This window comes from Phyllostomus hastatus, unplaced genomic scaffold (assembly GCF_019186645.2).
Source record: "Phyllostomus hastatus isolate PE091 unplaced genomic scaffold, TTU_PhHast_1.1 phas_scaffold_46, whole genome shotgun sequence".
NCBI lineage: Eukaryota > Metazoa > Chordata > Mammalia > Chiroptera > Phyllostomidae > Phyllostomus > Phyllostomus hastatus.
In genome coordinates, this window is record NW_025334032.1 from 15079506 (window position 1) to 15100729 (window position 21224).

The 21224-nt window shown below is 37.5% G+C and overlaps 1 protein-coding gene across 3 annotated transcripts in view; it reads left to right on the forward strand.

Moving 5' to 3' along the window:
* Window positions 1-21224, forward strand: part of MYO16 (myosin XVI) — a 627599-nt gene that overhangs the window by 371719 nt on the left and 234656 nt on the right. For all 3 annotated transcript variants that reach the window (XM_045821913.1, XM_045821912.1, XM_045821911.1), the window contains exons 17-20: window positions 13547-13658; window positions 17284-17401; window positions 18204-18275; window positions 20668-20809. In XM_045821913.1, coding sequence (XP_045677869.1) covers window positions 13547-13658; window positions 17284-17401; window positions 18204-18275; window positions 20668-20809 — 444 coding nt within the window. The remainder of the gene's footprint in view (window positions 1-13546; window positions 13659-17283; window positions 17402-18203; window positions 18276-20667; window positions 20810-21224) is intronic.

Consider the following 21224-nt stretch of genomic DNA (forward strand, 5'->3'; position numbering starts at 1 on the left):
ATTTTTACTTAAATTCTTACCCATTAGTAAGTGAGTAATGAGAGCGTGGGAACCCTGCTTTATTCAGACCTATGGTCCTGTGATTGGTATTAAACATTTAGAGATAGAGTGCCTAGATTGATTAATGAGTGAAACTGTCTTACTTGCTGTAATAAGAATGTTCATCTAATGAGAAAATGAATGTTCAGGCCAAAAATAAGAAAAGTATGAAATGTTTTTATGAGTATAAACACTGTTTTTAGTATTCTACACTGGGCAAATTAAATCATAGTTGATAAAATGTTGCCTTTAAATTTTTGTGTTAACTACAAGAATATTTACTAGGATCACATCATAATATATAGTGGTTGCTGAAATGCAAAATAAATTAGTAACGTATCATTAAACCCTATAGCAATCTCCTGATCGAGATCATTATATAGATGTAGTGCAGTTGTTTAAATGTAATATAATCAACATTTTAAGTGTCCTACATTCTCTGATGTTTTAAAATAGATTTTGTGTTTTCTTTGGCTAAATTGTGTGATCGAATCCATGTAGTGGAGATTTTCAGTTTCAGAAGGAAGAAATTTCCTATCCGAAAATGGAGATTAGTGGGAAGTGAGGATATTTAGACTTGCCGGTGTTAGCAAATCAGCTGATGAAGGTTCTAAGCCAAAGTAATGAAGACAAAGCATGACACATGATGCAATTTAATACTAGATGTTTTTCTTTCTGTGCTCTACTTCCTCTGGATTTTTTCTTTCTCCCCTGCTACCACACACACAGTTTCTGCTTTCAGTACTGCTCGTGGTACTGAAATGTCAAAGAACATTGTTGAGAGGAGCTTAAAAAGAAAAAAGAAAAAAAGAAGAAGATAAAAGGCCAGCCCACCTTATCTTTAAATAAGACTTTTGTAAGAAAATCATCTTTTTACCCAGAAAGGGAAAAGGAAATAGGGCCTGAGCACTCTGTTTTTTTTTTTATGATGCTGACTGTGGTTTTTTACTTCATTAGTTCAATTATGTAATTTAATTCTTTCTTCCCCAACTTTAAGTTTTAGATTTCCTAACAAATTAAAAGTAAATATCTACTTTTATTCTATTTTCCTAATTTTAGGAGATTTTATTTTCATGGAAGTTGAGATTCAGAGTTAACTCTGTGAAGCATGCAATACCTTGAATACTGAAGTTATTAGAAGCAGCAAATTGAGCTTAAAAGAAAAGCTACTACAGGGATTTGAATAATTGTCTAAAATATCCACAGAACCCAATTTATTTAAATTTATTTCTAAGGAAATATACAGTTTTGTACATTTGCAAACTGAAGATAAATTTGACAATGAAGATGCATCTGAGCTTCATCATATTTCTGCTTATATTTTTATTAACATCAATAATAGTGGAATTGGCTTAGAGCACTATAAGGGTACTTCTGTAAAGAATAATATTGGCATAATAATAGTAGTAGTAATACTAAAAGTTGACCCAAATTTCTGCTAGGTCAGAACATTGTTTCATTCCTGTGGTGTATGAGGGAAAGGTAAAAACAGAATGTTAATTCCTGTGGGTTAACAAATATGGTAAGCCCAGAATAGTCACTGGTCTTAAAGATTCCAGGCTATAGCTTTGGGAAAAACTAATCTTAGACATATTTTATTGATTCAGTACCAGTCTATGTAACTGATTGCTTTTTTATATTCTTCTGTAACTTACTTGGATATCTCGTATTAACATTTCAAAATGAGAATATCACATCGAAGCTAAAGCACATCATTCTGACCATTAATAATAATGTGTACAGAATTTTTGACTTTCAGTTAATTTTTAAATGTAAGGACATAATGATATTTAAGCAACTTGCTTGGATCTTTCTTGCAAATGCTCTTTTATGTAGTAGGATTTTGCCCTAAAACCCAATACAACATGGTCAGGGACCACTTACTTGGAGTATTAACTTACTATTTAAGCTCCATTTATTATTTCATGAATAGTGTTTTGTTGTTATTAATAAGTAGCTTAACTTTAGCATTCAGGTAGAAATATTGTAGTAGTTAAAAAAAAGTTTAGAACTAACCTGAGAATAAATAAAGAGCTCACTCTGAATGCTAATGACTTCAAATCATTTTTCTTTTGGATTATCTTGGCTCTGTTTTAGAAAATTCTATGTTGTAATATTATAAGTGAATTACATTTTTATATGATATGTAATTTTGTTGAAAATATGTAGCATACTTAAAATCACAGTGACAGGTGCAAAAGACAAACTTTTCTAGAAACTGTTCAAAAATAGAAGCAAAAAAAGGTACAATAGAAGAGTAGATCTTGTAGCAAAACCCACATTCCCCATCCCTTTTTTCCTGATTTTATTAGTGTTAATTATGAGTAGAGGAGTATTTATGTGTGTACTAATATAAACACTTTTAATCAGCATTTAAATAAGAACTGATGTTTAGCAAAAAGAAAACTTAGCGTATTTAATTTAATTTATTAATCTATCCTGAAACAACCAGTTCTGATATCATCTAGTCACATACTTGGTTGTGGGCAAGATTACTTTACTAACTACAATATACATTTTATTAAGGTACTATGGTTCAGGAGGTTTTCCTGAATTTTATTTTTAAAATTTCTAAAAGTTATAGATATAGTATTTTTAATTTTGCTTACTTTAAGTTTTTTTATAAAACTCCCAATTTGTTAAAGTGGAGGTGCTGATGTTTCCTACTAATGTGTGGGAGACACTTTGGCAGGATTGGGGCTGCTGTAAGGACGCCAGGGCCTTGACCTTTCTCACGTGGGATGTGTCTTCATGCAGGTGTGTGGACATGCAACTTTTTTTTGGTACAGGTTAAGTTTGTTGTTTGTCTACTTATTTTACTAGGAAAGACCACCAAAAGAATTTGGTGAAATGTTTATATTTCTATGTAAAACTGTTTTAATATATCCTCACTTTTCTTTTCTTTCCTTTCTTTTGTCATATTTCCCTCCTGTTTTTCCTCAAAGGATTTAAGGCAAATTTGTTGCCTTTGGCCATCTGTGTGCATGCTTGTTTCTCATTCTAAAGTTTCTTCATTGGATGATTTTCCAAATAAATTCTCATTATAGTATATGTGGGATTTTGTTTCTTTTTATTTTATATTGAAACAAGAATGATTGGCTTTTTATGACACTGACTTTTTCACTTACTTTAGCCAACCTTTGGCCAAAGGAAAAGAGTATAGCTTGCATTCAAGACTTATTTATCAACCACCTGCGTAGAACTCCTCCCACTTATAGTGGGAACCTACCAGGTTTAAACAGAACTGACCAGGTATATATCAAAACTTTGAGATAGTTATGGAGACTTTCCCATGTATGAGAAACCTACCATACATCCAATACTGATTTATTTTACAAGAATCAACCAGTAATTTTGAGACATGATCTCCAACCACAAAGAATTAAATAGTGATATTTAATTTTTATGTTAAATAAATAGTATTAAATATTTAAATAAGTGAATAGGTAAAGTGGAGAAAGGAAAATGTATTAGTATTCCCTAGAGAAAAAGAACAAATAGAAAATTTTGCATTTATATATATATATGCATGTGCATATAAGAGATTTATTATATTATTATTTTTTGTACAGTCATGGAGGCTGAGAAGTCCCAAGGGCTGCAGTCAGCAAGCTGGACACTCAGTAGAACCGAAGGTATAGGTTACATACAGTTCAAGAGCCAACAGGCTCGAGATCCAGGAAGAGCTGATGTTTCAGGCTGAGTCTGAAGGCAGGAAAAAATGATGTCTTGGCTCAGAGCAGTCAAACAGGAGGAGTTCCCTTTTACAGGTGGGAAGATCAGCGTTTTTGTTCTATTCAGTTTTTCAGCCGATTAGATGAGGCCCACCAAATTAGGAAGGACACCTGCTTTACTCATTTCACCTATTCAGATGTTAATTTCATCCAGAAACCCCCTCATAGACATATTCAGAATCATGTTTGTTAAGTATCTGGGCACCCTGTGGCCCAGCCAAGTTGTCACATAAAATTAACCATCTCAGAGAGTGTGGCTAAAACAGAGAAGGTTTTGTTTTGGATGTGTGCTTGGTTTGGCCTTGGTGCCTGGGTCCGGATGACCAGAGAAAGAATCCTGAGGAGACGGCAAAGAGCAAAGAGTAGGTTGGTGTTAAGTCACATGGTGACCAGCTACTGTGATTAGGAGGGTGCAATTTGGAAAGTACCATTAAATCAGAATAGTTTGATGGGATGGGGCTGTGTTATGGAGTGTCTTGGAAAACATGTAGGAGAGTTTATTATTTAGGTGAAATGTTTATGAGTAGATGAAAGAGTTGACATGATGGCAATAAAATTTGGAAAGATTAATCTGACAGAGATCTCATGCATTCACTCATTATCTTCAATCCCTGTTAACAACTATGTGGTATTCCCCAGACAGGTGCAGTTTACAGGCTGGTCTTGCCTTTTTGGAGGGTATTCATGTCCAGACAAATGTAATACAGTCTGATAAAGTGCCATAGGAGAGGCAATGCAGAGTTTGGGAGAGCTTGTAGGAGGGACATTCAGCCTAAGGCTTCCCAGGGTAAGTGGCTGTGAAGAACAATGGGACTTACCCAGGATGTTCAGCAGGGCTTGGGTGTGGATTATATTGCCAGTGGAGGGAATAATGAGTGAGGGCACAGAGGTGGGTAAGAATGAGTCTGTTTGAGGGATGGAAGGAAGTTCTCAGTGGCAAGAGCTCAGAGGAAGTGAGAGGAGTCATGCAGTCTCGAGATGTGATGAAATGGACCCTGGCAAGTCATCCTGGGGAGTTCAGATTTTAGGAGCCAGGTTTTGATTTGGGAAGTAAGTTCATCAAATTTACATTCTGAAAAGAAAACTTTGACTGCAATGAGAAAAACATATTAGATATAAGCAGAACTGTATCCCTAGAGCCAGAGGCTTCTGTAGTATCAGGGTGACTTGCAAGGTCAGAAATGGAGAATGAGCTTTAAGAATAAGCTTATCTCTAGGTGCTGGAGGTAGAGAATATGAAGAAAAAGGTATACCTCTTAAATTCACTTCGAATGAAGAATCAACCCCCATAGGCAAATTTCCACATGGTACTACAGGAGAAATAAGTTTGAATATTATGGATATCTCAATAGTGAAACTGAAAGGTAAGAAAAATAGGGAAGGTGAGAGGATATTAAAATTCCCTTTTAGGCCTTCCAATTTGGAGGAAGTTGCTTGATATATTTGTGGGTTACAGTCAGCATGGTATTTTTCACAGAGATAGCAGTGCAAAATCATTTGATGCAAGTTTGCAGGTGGGCCCCAGAAGAACCTGGGAAACAATGCATTTATCAGTAGTAACTCAGTAAATGGTCATGTGTCTCAGTGGCATATTCTGTAATATTTACATATTACAGGAGTTTCCATGCAGGTGCTTACCTAAGTCTGTATGTAAGACATGGGGTTATGTGTTACGGACTTGACCTTACATAAGACCTTACACAATCCTTTTTCATAACGATTTCCCCTGAGGCGGATTTTAGCAACTGTTCAAGCTTGGCTGAAGCATATTATATATACATACATACTGCCTCTCCCTATGTGCAGAACAGGAACAAGCTTGGCAATGACTTTGGGCGAACTACAGAGATCTCCTGCTCTACCACCCCTCACACATGCAGGCCCCAGGCCTTGACTTGTTAGAAACAGGTTCACAAAAGCCAGACCAGGCCACACATTCTGAGCAAAAACTTCTCCCCATTTCACTAAGTCACTCAGTTAAATAGTTCTCTGTGGGAAAGAAAGGTGCTCCTTCCTGTGGCAGAAGGGACCCAAGCCCATCACAGTCAAGAAGACCGGAGGCAGACTGGGGTTTTGGCCCCCAAACACTTGTCTTAGGCCCTTCGTGCAGGACAGACACTCGGTTCTTGGGTCTCTGTGCCTAGTTCTCCGAATCAGACATTTTCAGGAAAAAAGTTAGTTAACTATAAGCATTCACTATTTAAAAGATGGTAGGAGTTTAATTTGTCCCACCACATGTTTTGAAGAAATATTCTGACTGATTAGAAAAATATGGACAAACTATTCCGGGAATGTCACAAGACCCAAAGGCTCTCTGAATGCGTAATTTATTAAATAGGTTCTGTTCTTTTCCTGAATTTATTAAATGATTCTGTTCTTTTCCTAAAGACCACTGGCAATATTTCTTCTTTCCAAACAAAACAGTTTGCAGCTAACATATTAATATTTTCTTTGGTGGAGATTTATGTATCTGAAACTATGTTAATAACAATCTTATTCATATTCTGTTTGGGGGGATTTAAATTTTCTTAATACTTTCCAGATAGTTTAAAAACAATAAAGAACAGAATTTCCTTTTCAGGAACAAGGAGGGGGGTTAGGCCAGAAGCAGCAGTTTACCATCTTCGTTAGTAAACTGTAAACAGTGCTCTCTTTGTTGACGCCAGCTGTTTGATGTTTGCCTTACCTGGTTTCTGTTTACATGTTAAACGTCCCCCAGTAGAAGGCAGCTTTGCCCACAATAGAGAAGACATTGTTCTTTTGAATTTATGCTGAAGCTTAAACACTGAGAAAAATATCCTGTTTGTAGTGTATGAGACTCTGACTTGGTAAATGGGCCACACACGTGCTTTTAAGTACTTAGTATTATCTTTGCACGTGAGTCTTCATCCCCAGGGTATCTTGGACACTCATGCAGGTACACAGCAGTCCTTCTGGGCCTACTGAGTGGTGGTGCCAGGGGATGTGGGCAGGGCAGCTGTTTTTTCTTTGTTCCTTTAGTTGGTTGGTTATTTATTTGTTTGTTTGTTTGTTTATAGTTGACATATAAAATCATGCAAGTTTAAGGTATACATACAACATGTTGGTTAGATACATTTATATGTTGCAATATGATTACCATTGTAGCATTACTGTTGCATAATTATCATTTCTTTTTTGTGGTAAGAATAATTATGATCTGGTTACTTAGCAACTTTGAAGTTTATAGTACAGCAGTGTTGACTAAAATCACTATGTCGTTGATGATATCTCCAGGTCTGACTTATTCACCTGCTAGTTACAGGTTGGCAATGATAATGTGCCCAGCACCACTGTGTGACTGGAGGCACTGGCACCAGCAGGGGACAGAGGGCCTTGAAATTCCAAGGTGGAGTTTTTGCAAATTTCCATTGTTTGTACTTGATATGCAGTTTGTGCTATCATGAATCTCACTCAGTCTTGTCAGAGTGGCACCATAAACCAGGGAGCAGCATTAATTTGTCCCTCAGAGTAGCACATTCTAAAAGAGTTTTCCATTGTGGACTCTTGTTAACAAAGGAAAATTCTCCTGTGATTTAGTGCATGACTTAACTTTATCCATATGTTCTCAGATGGCCTATAAACTTAGTCCAGGGCTTGAAGATCTTTTTTTTTCCCTCACAAAGCATAAAGATCAGCACACACACACATTCATACATACACACTCATACACATTCATATACACACACTACACATATGATTTTGACTCTAAATTTGAACTACCTTGGAAGATATATCACCGGAATGCCATTGGGTTGGCTAAAAAGTTCATCTAGTTTTTTTTCCGTACAGCTCTAGTGTATAGTTGTCTTTAACTTCATTCAAATCCATTTTGTTAGATTGTATCATGACCGCTGTCATAGCGTGCATTAAAAATACTTATGAAAATTGGTGAATTTTTATATAGCCATTTTAATATTGAAGATGGAAGTAAATAAGCAACATTTTAATGAAGCATCATATTATGCTTCATTATTTCATGAAAGGTAAAAACATAACTGAAACACACAAAAAAAGATTTGTGTAGTGTAAGGAGAAGGTGCTGTGACTGATCAAATGTGTCAAAAATGGTGCAAAGTTTCTTGGTACTATTGACATTTTGGCCAAATAATTCTTTGCTGTGGCACTGCCTTATGCATTAGAAGATGTTCAGCAGCACCTTTGCCCTCTACCCACAAAGCCAATAGAGGGAGACAGCCAACATACTCAAAATATTCAAATCAATAAAGTTATTGGTGAAAATGAAAAATGTGTCTTTTATTTTATGGAAAAAAAATGAGCAGATCTTTTAGCCAACCCAATACTTATCATGACAGTCAACAAATTAGAATAATGAAATAATTGATTAGAAATAGGACATTGTCAACACTTGTTATTACTGAGTTATATTAAATAAATTTAACCTGCAATGACTTGGGTTTTTCTTGTCCAAAGCCGAAGCAGAATTTTGCACTGCCCAATTTTAACACATATTTATTTGGTTTGCTATTTTATTTCTTTTGGTTTTTTTGTGTGCTTTTTTCTTGCTGACCTGTAAAAATGAGATTTATTAACTTGCTCAAAAAAACACCATCAAGTTTTGTAAATAAAGGGAATGTGAAACCCCAAGGAAACGATACAAAATTTTTTCCAGAACCAGTAGATGAGGTAATCAAGTCATTGGAGCGAGACTGAACGAGCCGTCACTGAATTCCCTTCTTATGTCAAAGATGTGTCAGCCATGATGGGGCCTCCACCCCACAGGGGCCCCCTGCCCCCTGCTGAACAGAGAACCCACCCTAAGAGGAAGTGTGGCTCTGCCCCAGATCTCAGAGGCTGGCTCTGAGCTGTGAGCTACTCCAATTCATGCCGGTAACACAAGTACAAGGTTGGGTCAGAAAAGAGTAAATAAATAGTGAGATCTCTTAAATCTTCAAATTTCATGAGATTTTGCATTCTGATTAAAATAGTAAAACCTTGGTTCTTGAAGGTCTCCCATGTCGACCAATTCAGTTCTCAACAAAGATGTTCACAGAAAAAAAAATGTTTCAGTTGTCAAACAAAACTTTGGTTCTTGACCCAAAACCCTTTCATGCTGATATTATATTTTTAATGCGAAAAAATGATATGGTTTTTTAACAAATCACATCTTGACCAGTTTGGGAACAAATTAGTTTTGAGAACCAAGGTTCCACTGCACACCCATGTTTAATAATAATTTTACTGCTTAATTTTCTTCTCCCACATTTTCAAGCAAATATTTAACTCTAGGAAGATGCCTAACAAGGTTGTCCAATCTCTCTTTCCCTTCCATCTCCCCTGAAAGAAACTTATAATTGAGCTTGAGAAGAACCGAGGAGTTAGGACAGAGTATATGTTGCTTGAACAATTACTGGACTGGTTACATCAAAGAACTTTTAACTTCCTTATGACTCAAATGAGCATAGTAATAGCTCTTCTTTCATGATCGACATGGAGATTAACTGAAGAAGTGCTTCTAAAGCATCCAGTCACCGATTTGACACATGATATTAGTTCCCACTGCCATTCCATTTGAGTAGAATTAGTCAAACAGTATTAATCCACCTACAATTTTAATGTTATACAGCCCACATGTTACAGTCTTGTACTCCGAGGCAGACACCATCTAGAGCATTCCCTTGATCTGCCAGTCTTAGAAACAAAGTCCCAGTGATTCTCGATTCAGCAAATGAGGTAGTCTCTGCTGTGTCTAACTCTGGACATTGAGATATCTTTATGTTGCCAAACATCGTACTGTTCTAAGCTATGGGTTAAAACTAGGTGATTAAAAAAACAGATTGAGCTGTAAGTATATGATTGTGAGTCATAAAAAAGGTAATTTAAAAGATATTATACAATGAGTACTAAGATTTGAATACTGGGAACTGTGGGACCACTAATGAATAGAAGACAAAGTTGAAACTCTCACATGAAAACATTTGCACAGATTTATTTAGGGTGGTTTTGAACCACTGCGTTCAGATTAGTGAGAAAACAGCAGAGAAGTGTATAACTCACAACTATAATCATTCTCACCTATTTGCAAGTGTTGAAAACACCTAGAAATGCCATAATATTGCACATGTGATCATCAACTTTTGAGTTGTTAGTATCAGAAAAAGATGGTCAAGAAGTGACAACTATGACCCTTTTTTAAAATATTCTTTTTTCATTGTTTTTAAAAAATATTTTATTTATTTATTTTAAGAGAGAGGGGAAGGAATGGAGAAATAAAGGGAGAGGACCATCAAAGCATGGTTGCCTCTCAGGTGCCTCCTACTGAGGACCTGGCTTGCAACCCAAGCATGTGCCCTAATGGGGAATTGAACTTGTGACAATTTGGTTCACAAGCCGGCACTCAATCCACTGAGTCACACCAGCTAGGGCAGAACTGTGATCTATTTCTTGTATCTATTTATTACTTTTTTCTGACTGAGAAGAACAGAAAAGCGTATTTTGTAGATTAAAATATTCTCCATTGTTAAAAGCATTTGTTACAATTTCTCAAAATGTCCCTTCATTTGGCTTAGTTATTTGTGTGATTAAGAGTTTCATTAGTGACAGAGCACTTTTACTAAAAGCTCCCCACATATGCAAGATATTTTCTTTCCAAGAAATACTCATATTCTATATTTCTATTGCAAGCTGAGTGGAAAAAGCATGCCATGTACAATATCTTATTTCATTCTCATAAAATTATTATGAACTAAAAACAGAGAATTTTTAAATTTTATTTTTGTTCTCTTTTCATTCCATTTTACAAATAATAAAATACAGGTTTAAAAAGTTATCAGAAAGGGGCAAAAAAGACTCAATTTTGAGTCTCCAGATTCTTAGTTGTAATATTTTAATAGCATATTTTTCAAGTATTTTTCTGTCCTTGTATGCAGTTTTGTTATTAAATGATGTCAAAGGCAAGTGAGTATATTTAATTTCTAAAATATAAACTTTTAATTTTTATACTAACCTGATTTTAAGACAGTTTTTCTGATAACTAAAAACTATATTTTCAGGAATATTTATAAAGGACGTGTGGACAAAACCAAAGTGGGGTAGGATCAAGGGTGGGAAGTGGGGGTGGATGGGTCTGGGGGGGAAATGGAGACAACTGTACTTGAACAACAATTTTAAAAAAAGTTTAAAACCTCTATTTCTAGTGATATCATCCCAGACACTATTGAGTAATGGGAGAAAGTTAAAATTTGTGTAAATACTGGATTCTGTATTTTTGATCATTTTCATCCAACAAATGTTCTGGCTGCAGAGAAAAACATAAGTGATTTTAAAGCGTCACTCCTGCCATTGGGCAATCTGCCCTCTAAAATTCTCTACTCTGACTGAATTTCTTCTGGACCACCCCATAATTAAGAGCCCTGTCCACAGCTACCAACATTGGTTTCACATTCCTTCTTCTACCTGGGATTCACCTGAAGCAAAAACTTGTGAGAATAAGAATTGAGAGTGGTTACAATTTCTTATCATGAAGACTTTTTAGTCACTAAAATTTTGTAAATTTTTGGCAAAATGGTTCTCTGACCATCATAACCCAATCTCTTCCTGATATTTTTTACCTTTCCCTTTTTCCCACTGCCCCAAACGCAGCTCAGCCACCCTATGTCAGGCAGCAGAGGGCCTTTGGAGAAAGTGAAACCACCCTGTGAGCTGGTCTGCAACTTCACCTGGGCCTTTATGGCTTGAGCTAAACTTCCCGTGTCCCCCTGCATGACAATCAGTTCTCTTGTCCACTGCGAATACCTTAGATTCCAAAGACATTCCTAGAGCCAACTGTGCCCCCTCATCTAAAGTCAGTATTTTTCTCTCCTAGAAAAACTGAAGCCGTGAAGCAGCAGTTCCTCTACCCCACTGAGATGCCACTGCCTTTGGACCTGTGTTTCATCACCCTTAGTGGGAAACACACCCTTCACTGGAGTCCTGACTCAAACCCCTCTTCCTTTCCCAGCAACTTTCTCTTTTTCACCCCAACAACCCCCTTTCTCTTAGTTTTTTATCCAGTCTCTATGTATTTATATCTCAGCATATAAATATTCGACGTCTTTCCTACTCCACACCGCAGAGACTAGCCTGTTTTATTTCTGTCTGTCACAGCCAAGACTGAGGAAAAAGAAGTCCTCACAGCCCCCACTCCCATAGCACAGACTGCAGCCTGTGTTCTCTCCACACCGTCTGTCTTCTGGTTTCTATGGTTTCTTTTCTACCAATACCAGTCAATCTTAAAAACACATTATCCCTTTGTTTTGATGGCTGATTTCTTTTAATTTCCCTACTCCTTTCCTGAACACTCAAATCTTTCTTTACCCCTAAAATTTTAGCATCTCTTTTCGTGTCTCACTTTTGCATGTTGGTGACTTCCAGATCTTATTTTCTAATATTTTCTGAGTTTCAGGTCCCTATAGCAAATAGTTTCTTTGACCCAAAATTGAACTTGAACAAGAAGTTCAAAGTTAACAGGACTAATATAAAATTTAAGAATTTCTGTCAAAAACTTACGCTTCTATCTGGGAACACTCTGTAGTTGATGAGCCCACCATCCACGCTTTCCCCCAGGCAAAAACGTGAAAAGCATCATCGTTGCCCCTCTCTCTCTTCTGCCTGTGTCCAGTCTGTCCCTTTGTCCTGCCCATTCTGCCTCCTTGATGACTCTCTGTATCTTATTCTCTTCTCACCACTGCTAATCTCTCACTAGATCACCTAGCACCCTTAGTTGCCTCACCTCTTTTCCGATAGTCTTTCACTGGGTTACCAGAATGTTCTTTCTGAAACAACAATCTGATTGTGCCACTTCTTTGTTTCAAGACCACCAGGACGGTCCATTGCTTCCCAAACAAGTTGGAACTCTTCTGCAAGACATACGAAAACTCTGGCGACTTCTCCAAGCTCATCAATCTCTACTGTCTCACCATAGGCTCCAATTTTGCTCTTCTACCCAAGTTCCCTATTATACATCATGCATGCTTAATCTTGTGTTCCTTTGTACCTGTTGCTAATTTTTAAGGAACATCTTTAAAAATTTGCTTGGAAGATTCTTATCGAAGTGTCAGTTCTTGGAACTAAAGCTTCTTTCTCTCCCACAATTGTTCCTCAACATCTTCTAGGTTTGGTCCCCTTCCTGGGCCACTTACAAATCCCTCACATTCATTTTTGTTGTTCTACTACTTTCACGTTGTATTGTAGCTGCCCCTTTTCTTGTGTCTGCCATGGACACATTATTTTTGTTGTTACTGTTAAACTTACAGGGATGAGCCCTTTATCTTCATATTCTCAGCTGCTAGTATTGTGGATTTGGTAGGTGATACCTACATGTTTGTTGAATGAAAGAAATAAATCAATGAATTAATCAACCACCTCATAATTAAAAGATATTGACAAGAAGAAATAATAAATTGCTTTAAATTAACATTCTTTAATAAAAATGTTAATTGCAAAGCATATGACAGGACCCACCAAATTTCTGTATGAAATACATAAAACATGTGACCTTGCCTTGTCAGTTGGAAGGGTGCAGCTAAGGTGAGGACCCAAGTAAAACAGTGTAAATATGTTCTGGTACAACAAGAACCTTTTTTTCCCTTCCTGAAACATCATGTGCTATTATGTATCAAAGCCTTATAAACACAGTGCACAATGTCCAGGTGATTTCCATTATTCTGGACACCAAATATGGCTGAAGTGACTTTTAACCACTACAGCTTGACGACGAGCCAAGCCCTAATGCTGTGTGCTTTTTCTCCTGACAGGTATTTGAACCAGGCCCTACGAGACAACGTGTCGGTAGCAGAGAGTTCTCTGAACAGGGAGAGATTTGCTGTTTTGAAACAAGCTCTGAATGTAGTTGGCTTTAGTAGCTTGGTGAGTTATATCACAAATATTTCTCAGAGAAACCAACATTGAACTATTTATCAAAGTTAATCTTTCAAAACCTTTTACTGAGTTCCTATTATATTCCGGGTGTGGTTGCAAACAGTCGTGAGTCAGCAGAGAATAAGCCCCACTATCTGCCCCTTGGAATTTACATTCCAGTGGGGGAGATAGACATAAATGAGGTGTTCAGGTTCATTCAGGTTCACAGGTACTATGTAGACTAATAAAGAGTAACTAGAGGAGGGACTACTACTTTCAAGAGGGTGGCCAAGGAGACCTTTTCCCAAATGAACCATGTGAGCCAAAGAAATTTGACCTACTCGAGAAAATTGGTAGATCCTAAGGAACTGGTTACTGCCAAGAATTACTTTATTATAATATCTTCCTGAACAATATAAAACTGTTTTTATTTTTAAAGAATTGCCAAATGCCTGCAAGCATTATGGACCTGAAAAATTTTAATTCAAAATGTATAAGTTACTGCTGTGCAATGAAAATCTCTAGGACCATGTAAATGTTCTGGACCTGTGCTGTGCATTATAGCTGCCACTGGTCACCTGCAGGTACTGGGCACCTGAAATGTGGCTAGTGAGAATGAGGAAATGGACTTTTAGTTTTTCTTTGTCTTAATTAATTCAAATGGAAATAGTGCTGTATGTTCAGTGTCACTGAATTGTACAGCACAGGTCTAGTGCATCGGTGGTGTGAAGTAACCTAAGCCTTGAGACTTCTCAGGATTCCCACAAACCTCTTGCCCTTGCACATTGTCTCTGTTTCCCCCTATTAGATGTGGTGCACTTTTGAGTTATGACCAGTTCCTCATTACAATTAACGTAAAATTGCATGGCTAGCTTTAGTGTGCCAGTAGTCCAGGAATCCAGATTTACTCATGGATTTAAATATTGTTTTTCCTTTTTCTTAAATCACTAACTTAATTGCTCTGGGTGTTTGTTTTTCTCTTGCCCATATAGATAGGGTGAATGGGGCAGCGAGTGGGTGGGAAGGGGTAGGAAGGTGACGAAAAGGGAGGGGACAGAGGAGGGGACTCACCCTATATATGCATTAGCTTTGGGCATTTTGCTTCACTCCAACCTCGCCCCCTTCAGAGATTGGAATTCTAGGAATGGCAATCATATGGTTTAAATATACCTTCTGCTCCAATCTCTGCATTTGTCCTTTACTAACTCCTACCCACTTGCTCTTTCCTATCTTTACACTTGCTACTGTTGTATTTTTTGTTGTTTTCCCCCTTGCTTCATGCCTGAAATGCCTCTTTTCTTATAGGAAACTGGCATAGAGAGGTGGGTAAGGAACCATTCTACCAAAGTTCCAGTTGCTTGGAAACAGGGCTTTAAAATTCCATGATTGATTCTCAAAGTCAGGACATGCAAAATATACCTCCATTGAAGACAGCTGATAGAGAATTGAAGAACCTTTTTAGAAAAGAAATATGGACATTTTAACAAAAGACAATCCCTGTATCTTGATCCTTTGGGTGACTGGGATGGTGACAATTTAGTTCACTTAGTAAAGCTAGATCATGTCCAATAAGATTAGAAGGAAAGTATTTCTAAGTGGGTGATGGCCTTGAATCAAGGGTGATTGTGCTCCTGAGTGGTCGGTTCGCAAAAGCACCTCCACCTCTTCCTCCATCACCACCATTCCAGCCAGCCAGCAAGATGGCCAGTGATTGTTGCTCACTGATGCTCACTGTGCCCCTGCTCACAGAGCAGCTTATTTTTACCTCTGTTGTAGTAGTGACCACATTTTAATGCATAGTTACAGGTGATTTTCACATCTCTGTCTCCACCACTAAACTCTAAGATCCTTGAGGGAAGAACAAAGGCTTCTTGTCTGTGTATCCAGAAGTTCCTATCTCACAAGGGACTAGAAAACTTAATGAGCTACTGGATTTAATAAAGGGAGAAAAGGGTTATCAGGTAGTCTAAGAGGTAAAATGTTATTTAAACAAGCATAATGAGTTAAATTTAAAACAGTCATTTGTGATTAGTGAGTTATCAAAAACATTTTTAAGTAATGCCAAAATCATAGAGCACTGGACTGCAAAATGCCCTAGAGATCACCCCTGTCAATGTCCTCATTTTAAAGATGATATAATTATACCTTACGGTAAAAAGTAGAAGTTCTGGAGGGAATTTGTAAAGTACTATGGAGTATATTATTTCAACTATATATTTAAAAAGAAAATAATAATAGTTCTTAGTACAACTTCCATAAGCAGGAGCCTTTTATTTCCAAATTGCAGACGAGGAAAATAAACACAAACTGGAAAGGCTATCACACTTGCCCTGGATGGAACTTAACCAAATTTGCTATTGATACCATCACACTAAATATATATTATTCTAGAAAAGTATATTTTAATTTGCAACTTCTTGACTTTTGATTCTTGACAGAAAATGAGTGTCTAAAACGATATTTAAGGTATTTTTCTTTATGCAGAGTTCCAGATCCTCAGATATTATCTTTTAGCAAAGGTTCTTGTTTTGTTTTTTTAATGTTTATTTATGTTTTAAGATTTCATTTATTTACTTTTAGAGAGAGGGGAAGGGAGGAAAAAGAAAGGGAGGCAAACAGCAACGTGCAGGAAATACATCAATCTGTTTCCTCTCCTACACCTCCCACCTGGGACCTGGCCCTCAACCCAGGCATGTTCCCTGACTGGGAATCGAACTGGCGACCTTTCAGTTCACAGGTCGACACTCAATCCACCGAGCCACACCAGCCAGGGATCAGCCAATATTCTTCTATTCCTGTTACCTTCTACTCAAAGATAGTTCTTGCCAAAATCCATTTTTTCTGGATTTTCCTTGAAATATCTTAAAAAATAATTAGCATTTTATTTATCCAGGCATAGTTGTTTTCATCGTGCCTCCCTTAATTTTCCAGGAGAAGTGAAAAATTCTATAATCATAATACCAGTGTGTCTCATAAGAGAGGTAACTAGAAGATGGACACCACTGTCTGCATTCTCTGGTGAAACAGCCCCGTCCCCTGAAGTCTGGTCGGCTCCCACATGCAGTTCCATCAGCGTGGGAGGGCGCGTGGAGTCTGGCCTCCCCAGTGACGCCCAGCCAATCAGACCATCGTTGCACAGATTCATCTTTTATTTTGATATTTACGTGGAAACTGTTCGTGTTTATCAGAACATCACTTCCTTGCTCTCTTTTGTTTAAGGACCAGAAACATTAATTTACAAGAAATGTGCATTGAACAATGAGATTTTCATTTTGAACTACAGGGTCAAACATTCAAGATCTGAAAAACCACAACACCACTAATATGGTTCATATCTTTTTTTGAAAAAAAAATTGAAATGTATTTTTAACTTTAAGACAGGCATCATTTAGTTTAGTTTAAAATTTTTTTAAAATAGAGAAGTATTAGTTGTCATTAGATCTTTTTTTCTATAAGTTGTAGTGAAAATACTGAAATGCATTATACAGTCATTTTATTTCTCATCTAGAATAGGAGCAATTGACCATATTATCATCACCTTTTGAACCTACTCTTAGGTTTTTAAAGGGTTTGACTTTTAATTTATTTTCTTCTAAGTAATCCTGTTCATTTTCTCTATTTGTAAAATGCATAGGAGGTGGAGAATCTGTTTGTGATTCTAGCAGCAATATTACACATTGGAGACATTCGGTTCACTGCTCTCACGGAGGCAGACTCTGCGTTTGTTTCTGACCTCCAGCTTCTGGAACAAGGTCAGTGGAACAGCGCTAACAGTAACCTCTTGGTGTGCAGTTTTGCAGACCTGCCAGTAGATGGAGACACACTACAGAAAAGTCAGGTGGAATAACACCTTTCTCCACAGCAGAATTCTGTGAGAATGGTGGGGGGTGGGCGGGAGTGGGGTGGAGAATAGCTTGTAACTGTTCTTTTTTATAAATGGAGATGGGAATGAATAACAAGGTACGCATTTCTGTTCTGCTGCCCACCACATTAGCAGGTTGATTCTTCAGCACATACTTGGGTTGATTTATATTCCAAGTGTTCTCCACCCCATCCCTGCCACCCAGTATATTTGGGGGGCATGATATTACCTAAGGATTTAAATCAAATTCAATTACTTTCCTGAAAAGATCTTGTCAAAAATCTTTTCTTCCTCTGGAGTTGCCTGTTAGTCACTCCCAGGTTGCTCAGGTTGCTTTTTTTTTTTTTTTCAAAGCACCTTAAAACCAGATGTCAACAGCATATCTTTCCCTCATATCAAAGTGCTTTATCAGGAATTGGGAGAAATCATTCAGGTCTATTTCTGAAAGGAACGAGGGAAAAACTTGTTGTGATTTAATGCAGGAGCCCCAAGAACTCATTAAGGTTTTGATTACTTTATAGGCTGTTTCTTTAGTTGAATTTGACAATTAAGTTGGTAGTTTAGTTTTCTTTAATACACACACTTTCTAATGGGCGTATGTATATAAAGCTTATAAATCATAACCATAACATACAATGTTCTCTCTGTCAAAAAATACTAACTTTAGTTTTCAATGTTGCTTTAACTTTTAGTGGCTGGAATGCTACAGGTCTCGGCAGATGAACTAGTGTCTGCTTTGACAACCGATGTCCAGTACTTTAAAGGTGAGTTTTCTGTACTCTGCTGTCGCCTTTGTGCAGTCATGGTCTTTGAAATACAGAAAGGAAATACGAACTTACCTTTCCTCAGTTAGTGGAACTGTTTGTGTGAATTGAAAATGAAAAAAAAAACTTATGAATCTATTTGGTCACTTTAATCTGACTATACTTGCATATTGTGAACTCTTTCCACTTTTGAGAGACCATTTTGATTAACTGGTCACCTTTTCTAGCTAATCAGTCATTTTAGACAAATTAAGTCATCAGTGCAAGAGGGTTTATTTCATTAAAACATTGGATCTGTTTGTGTATGTGGGGCCCTGCTGCCCTCTTCAATGAAGAGCACCCCTTTTCCTCTACATCATCAGCTATAACAAAAGCTGCCCCTTAGTGGGTGTTTATGACAAGAATTGTGCCAGGCACTGTGAATGTGGGATTTTTTAAATTTTTACACATTGCTATGAGGTGCACATTGCTATTTCCATAACTAGATTGGAAGAGGTTAAATAACTTTTGAACCATTAGTAAATGGCATGTTTGGAATTAGAATCTAATGTTACCTGATTCCCAAGATAAGTCTCTGAGCTACATGCATCTCTACTCAAGGGGCAAGAAGAGTGGCTTTCCTTCATGCTCTTCAGTTATTCACTATGAGTCATGACCTTACCAAGCTGCTTGTGTTGTAATTCTGAGGACTCACCAGCCATCTGATCCTTTTTCCTCTAAATCAACGTTTTTCTCACTTCTGTTTATATGGGACCTACTTGCAGGTACCTGGGTGTGTGACATAATTTCTGCCTCACGTCTGGAGTTCCCAACCATGTTTCTGAACTCTGTGAATCTCCCCATTATCCAGTCAGCTGCTCAAAAGTCAAAAGTTGTTCTTTATACCTCTTCCACCTCCTTCTCCATTGAGTAGATCAGACACACTCCAGCTCTACTCCATAAGTAGCTTTCATCCCTCCTGGCTTCCCTCCCTTCCTGTCACCATTTCCTTAGTTTATCCTTCCCTAGATTATGGCAGGAACGTCCTCCTTAATCTTTTACTTGGCCATATCTCATTTTACCTTCTTTTCACACTGCTTTCAGGTATAATCTTTGTGAAATACAAATATGGTTTACATCCATGGGTAATAGTCTCTGAAAGATTTTCCAGTGCCTCTGTAGTTAAGCTTGTCACTGTGAGATAGGATGAGAGGTCCTTATTATTGAGGCCACACTTAACTTTTATGCTTCATTTTTAGCCATTTTCCCGCTGACAATCCTTACAATCCAGCCACATTGTTTCTTGATGTTATCCAAATGCATTATTTTTTCTCATGACCTTTTAAAGAAAAACTGAACTCTCCATTAATATCTATAATTTAATATATGCAGGTCTCTGCTTATACTTCCCTCCTCTCCATACACCCCTGCCATGTTGGTGACTCATTAGAACCTTTAATCAGGTTGACTCTAGAGACCTCAATTCAGTAACATCAAAAATGGCACATTGCTTTCACTGCTACCATATGTTGTTCCACCCGCTGACCTTGAACTTACAGCTCCCTGACTCTTGATTTCCTGATGTTTTGTTTGTTTGTTTGTTTGTTTGTTTTTTCTCAAAAGCAGTTCTGCTCCCTTATGTGCATTTCTATGGTTAACAACGTACGTATCCTTCATTTCACATCAACTCCCCTCATTTCACATGGTCATCATCCTACTGCCCAGCAGGATGACCTGATCAGCAGTGGGGAGCCAGGATGGTCAGTGCTGCGAAGCAGGGACATGACATTCTCCTTCCCTCTCCACTAACTAACAGTAACGCTATCATGGACTTGATTCCAAATCCTCCTCATTTAATGTTCTTTTTTTCTTTTCTTTCTTCTCTAGTCTGCTTTCTTCTAAAATTCTTATTATTCAAGATTTGAGAATGACACAGAAATTTCTACCTTAAGGCCCAATCTTGTTCCCACATTCCAGACCCACATTTTGGTTATTTGGATCATTTCTTTGAACATATTTAAAATATGACTTATTTTCCAGATGGCCAGGTTTTCAAATGCCTTAGGGATGATTCAGTATCCAAACCAGTGAACTGTTAGTGGGAAACTTGTTAAAAGGGGCCCTTCAAAGACGTGGGTCGCTGGCTGAAAGGAAATTACAGTCTGCAAAAGGTCAAAAGCTGTGGTCAACAATTGTAACAAATAAGATTGGGATGTATGTGACACTGATGTTAGGAAACATTTTAGATAATAATTGGCAGAGACCTCATTTATTAGAGCCATAACATACATTCTTTAACAGCTTTTGATGTATGGAGATGTGTGATGGATGAATAAGGATATACACAGTTTTGTTTGCTTTTAAATGAGAGAAACCCTTGTTCTTATGCCTCCTGTGCTTTCCACTGTTCCAGGAGATATGATCACACGACAACACACTGTGGAGATGGCTGAGTTTTACCGGGATCTCCTGTCCAAGTCCTTGTACAGTCGTTTGTTTAGCTTTTTGGTGAACAGTATGAACTGTTGCCTCCACAGTCAAGAGGAGCCCAGCAGGTAAGACCGATGGGTGCTGGTCGCTAATGCTCTCCTGTCATAGATGACTTAAAAAGCCTCACCTCATAAAGATGCTTTACCATCCAGTGTGACCCATAAATTAAACTATTATTAACATATTTTATTTTAACAAGGTGGTTTTCCTTGAAGGATTTTTTAATGATTTAAGCACCCCCAGCCCCTGGCTCCTGGCACATTGGTGAATTAATCAAATCATCTCTCATTCATAGAGATACAAACACAGTGTCTCTGGACTGAAGGCACATATGGCCTTTTGAGCATTAAGAAGTATAAAAATTTTAATCTAGGAAGAAAACAGTTCAAGAATATCTAAAGCAAGTACACTCATTGAGCAGCCCATGTCTACTGCAGAACCCATTTGCTGATGCTTTTTAGGTCGCGAGTTCTTCCCGGG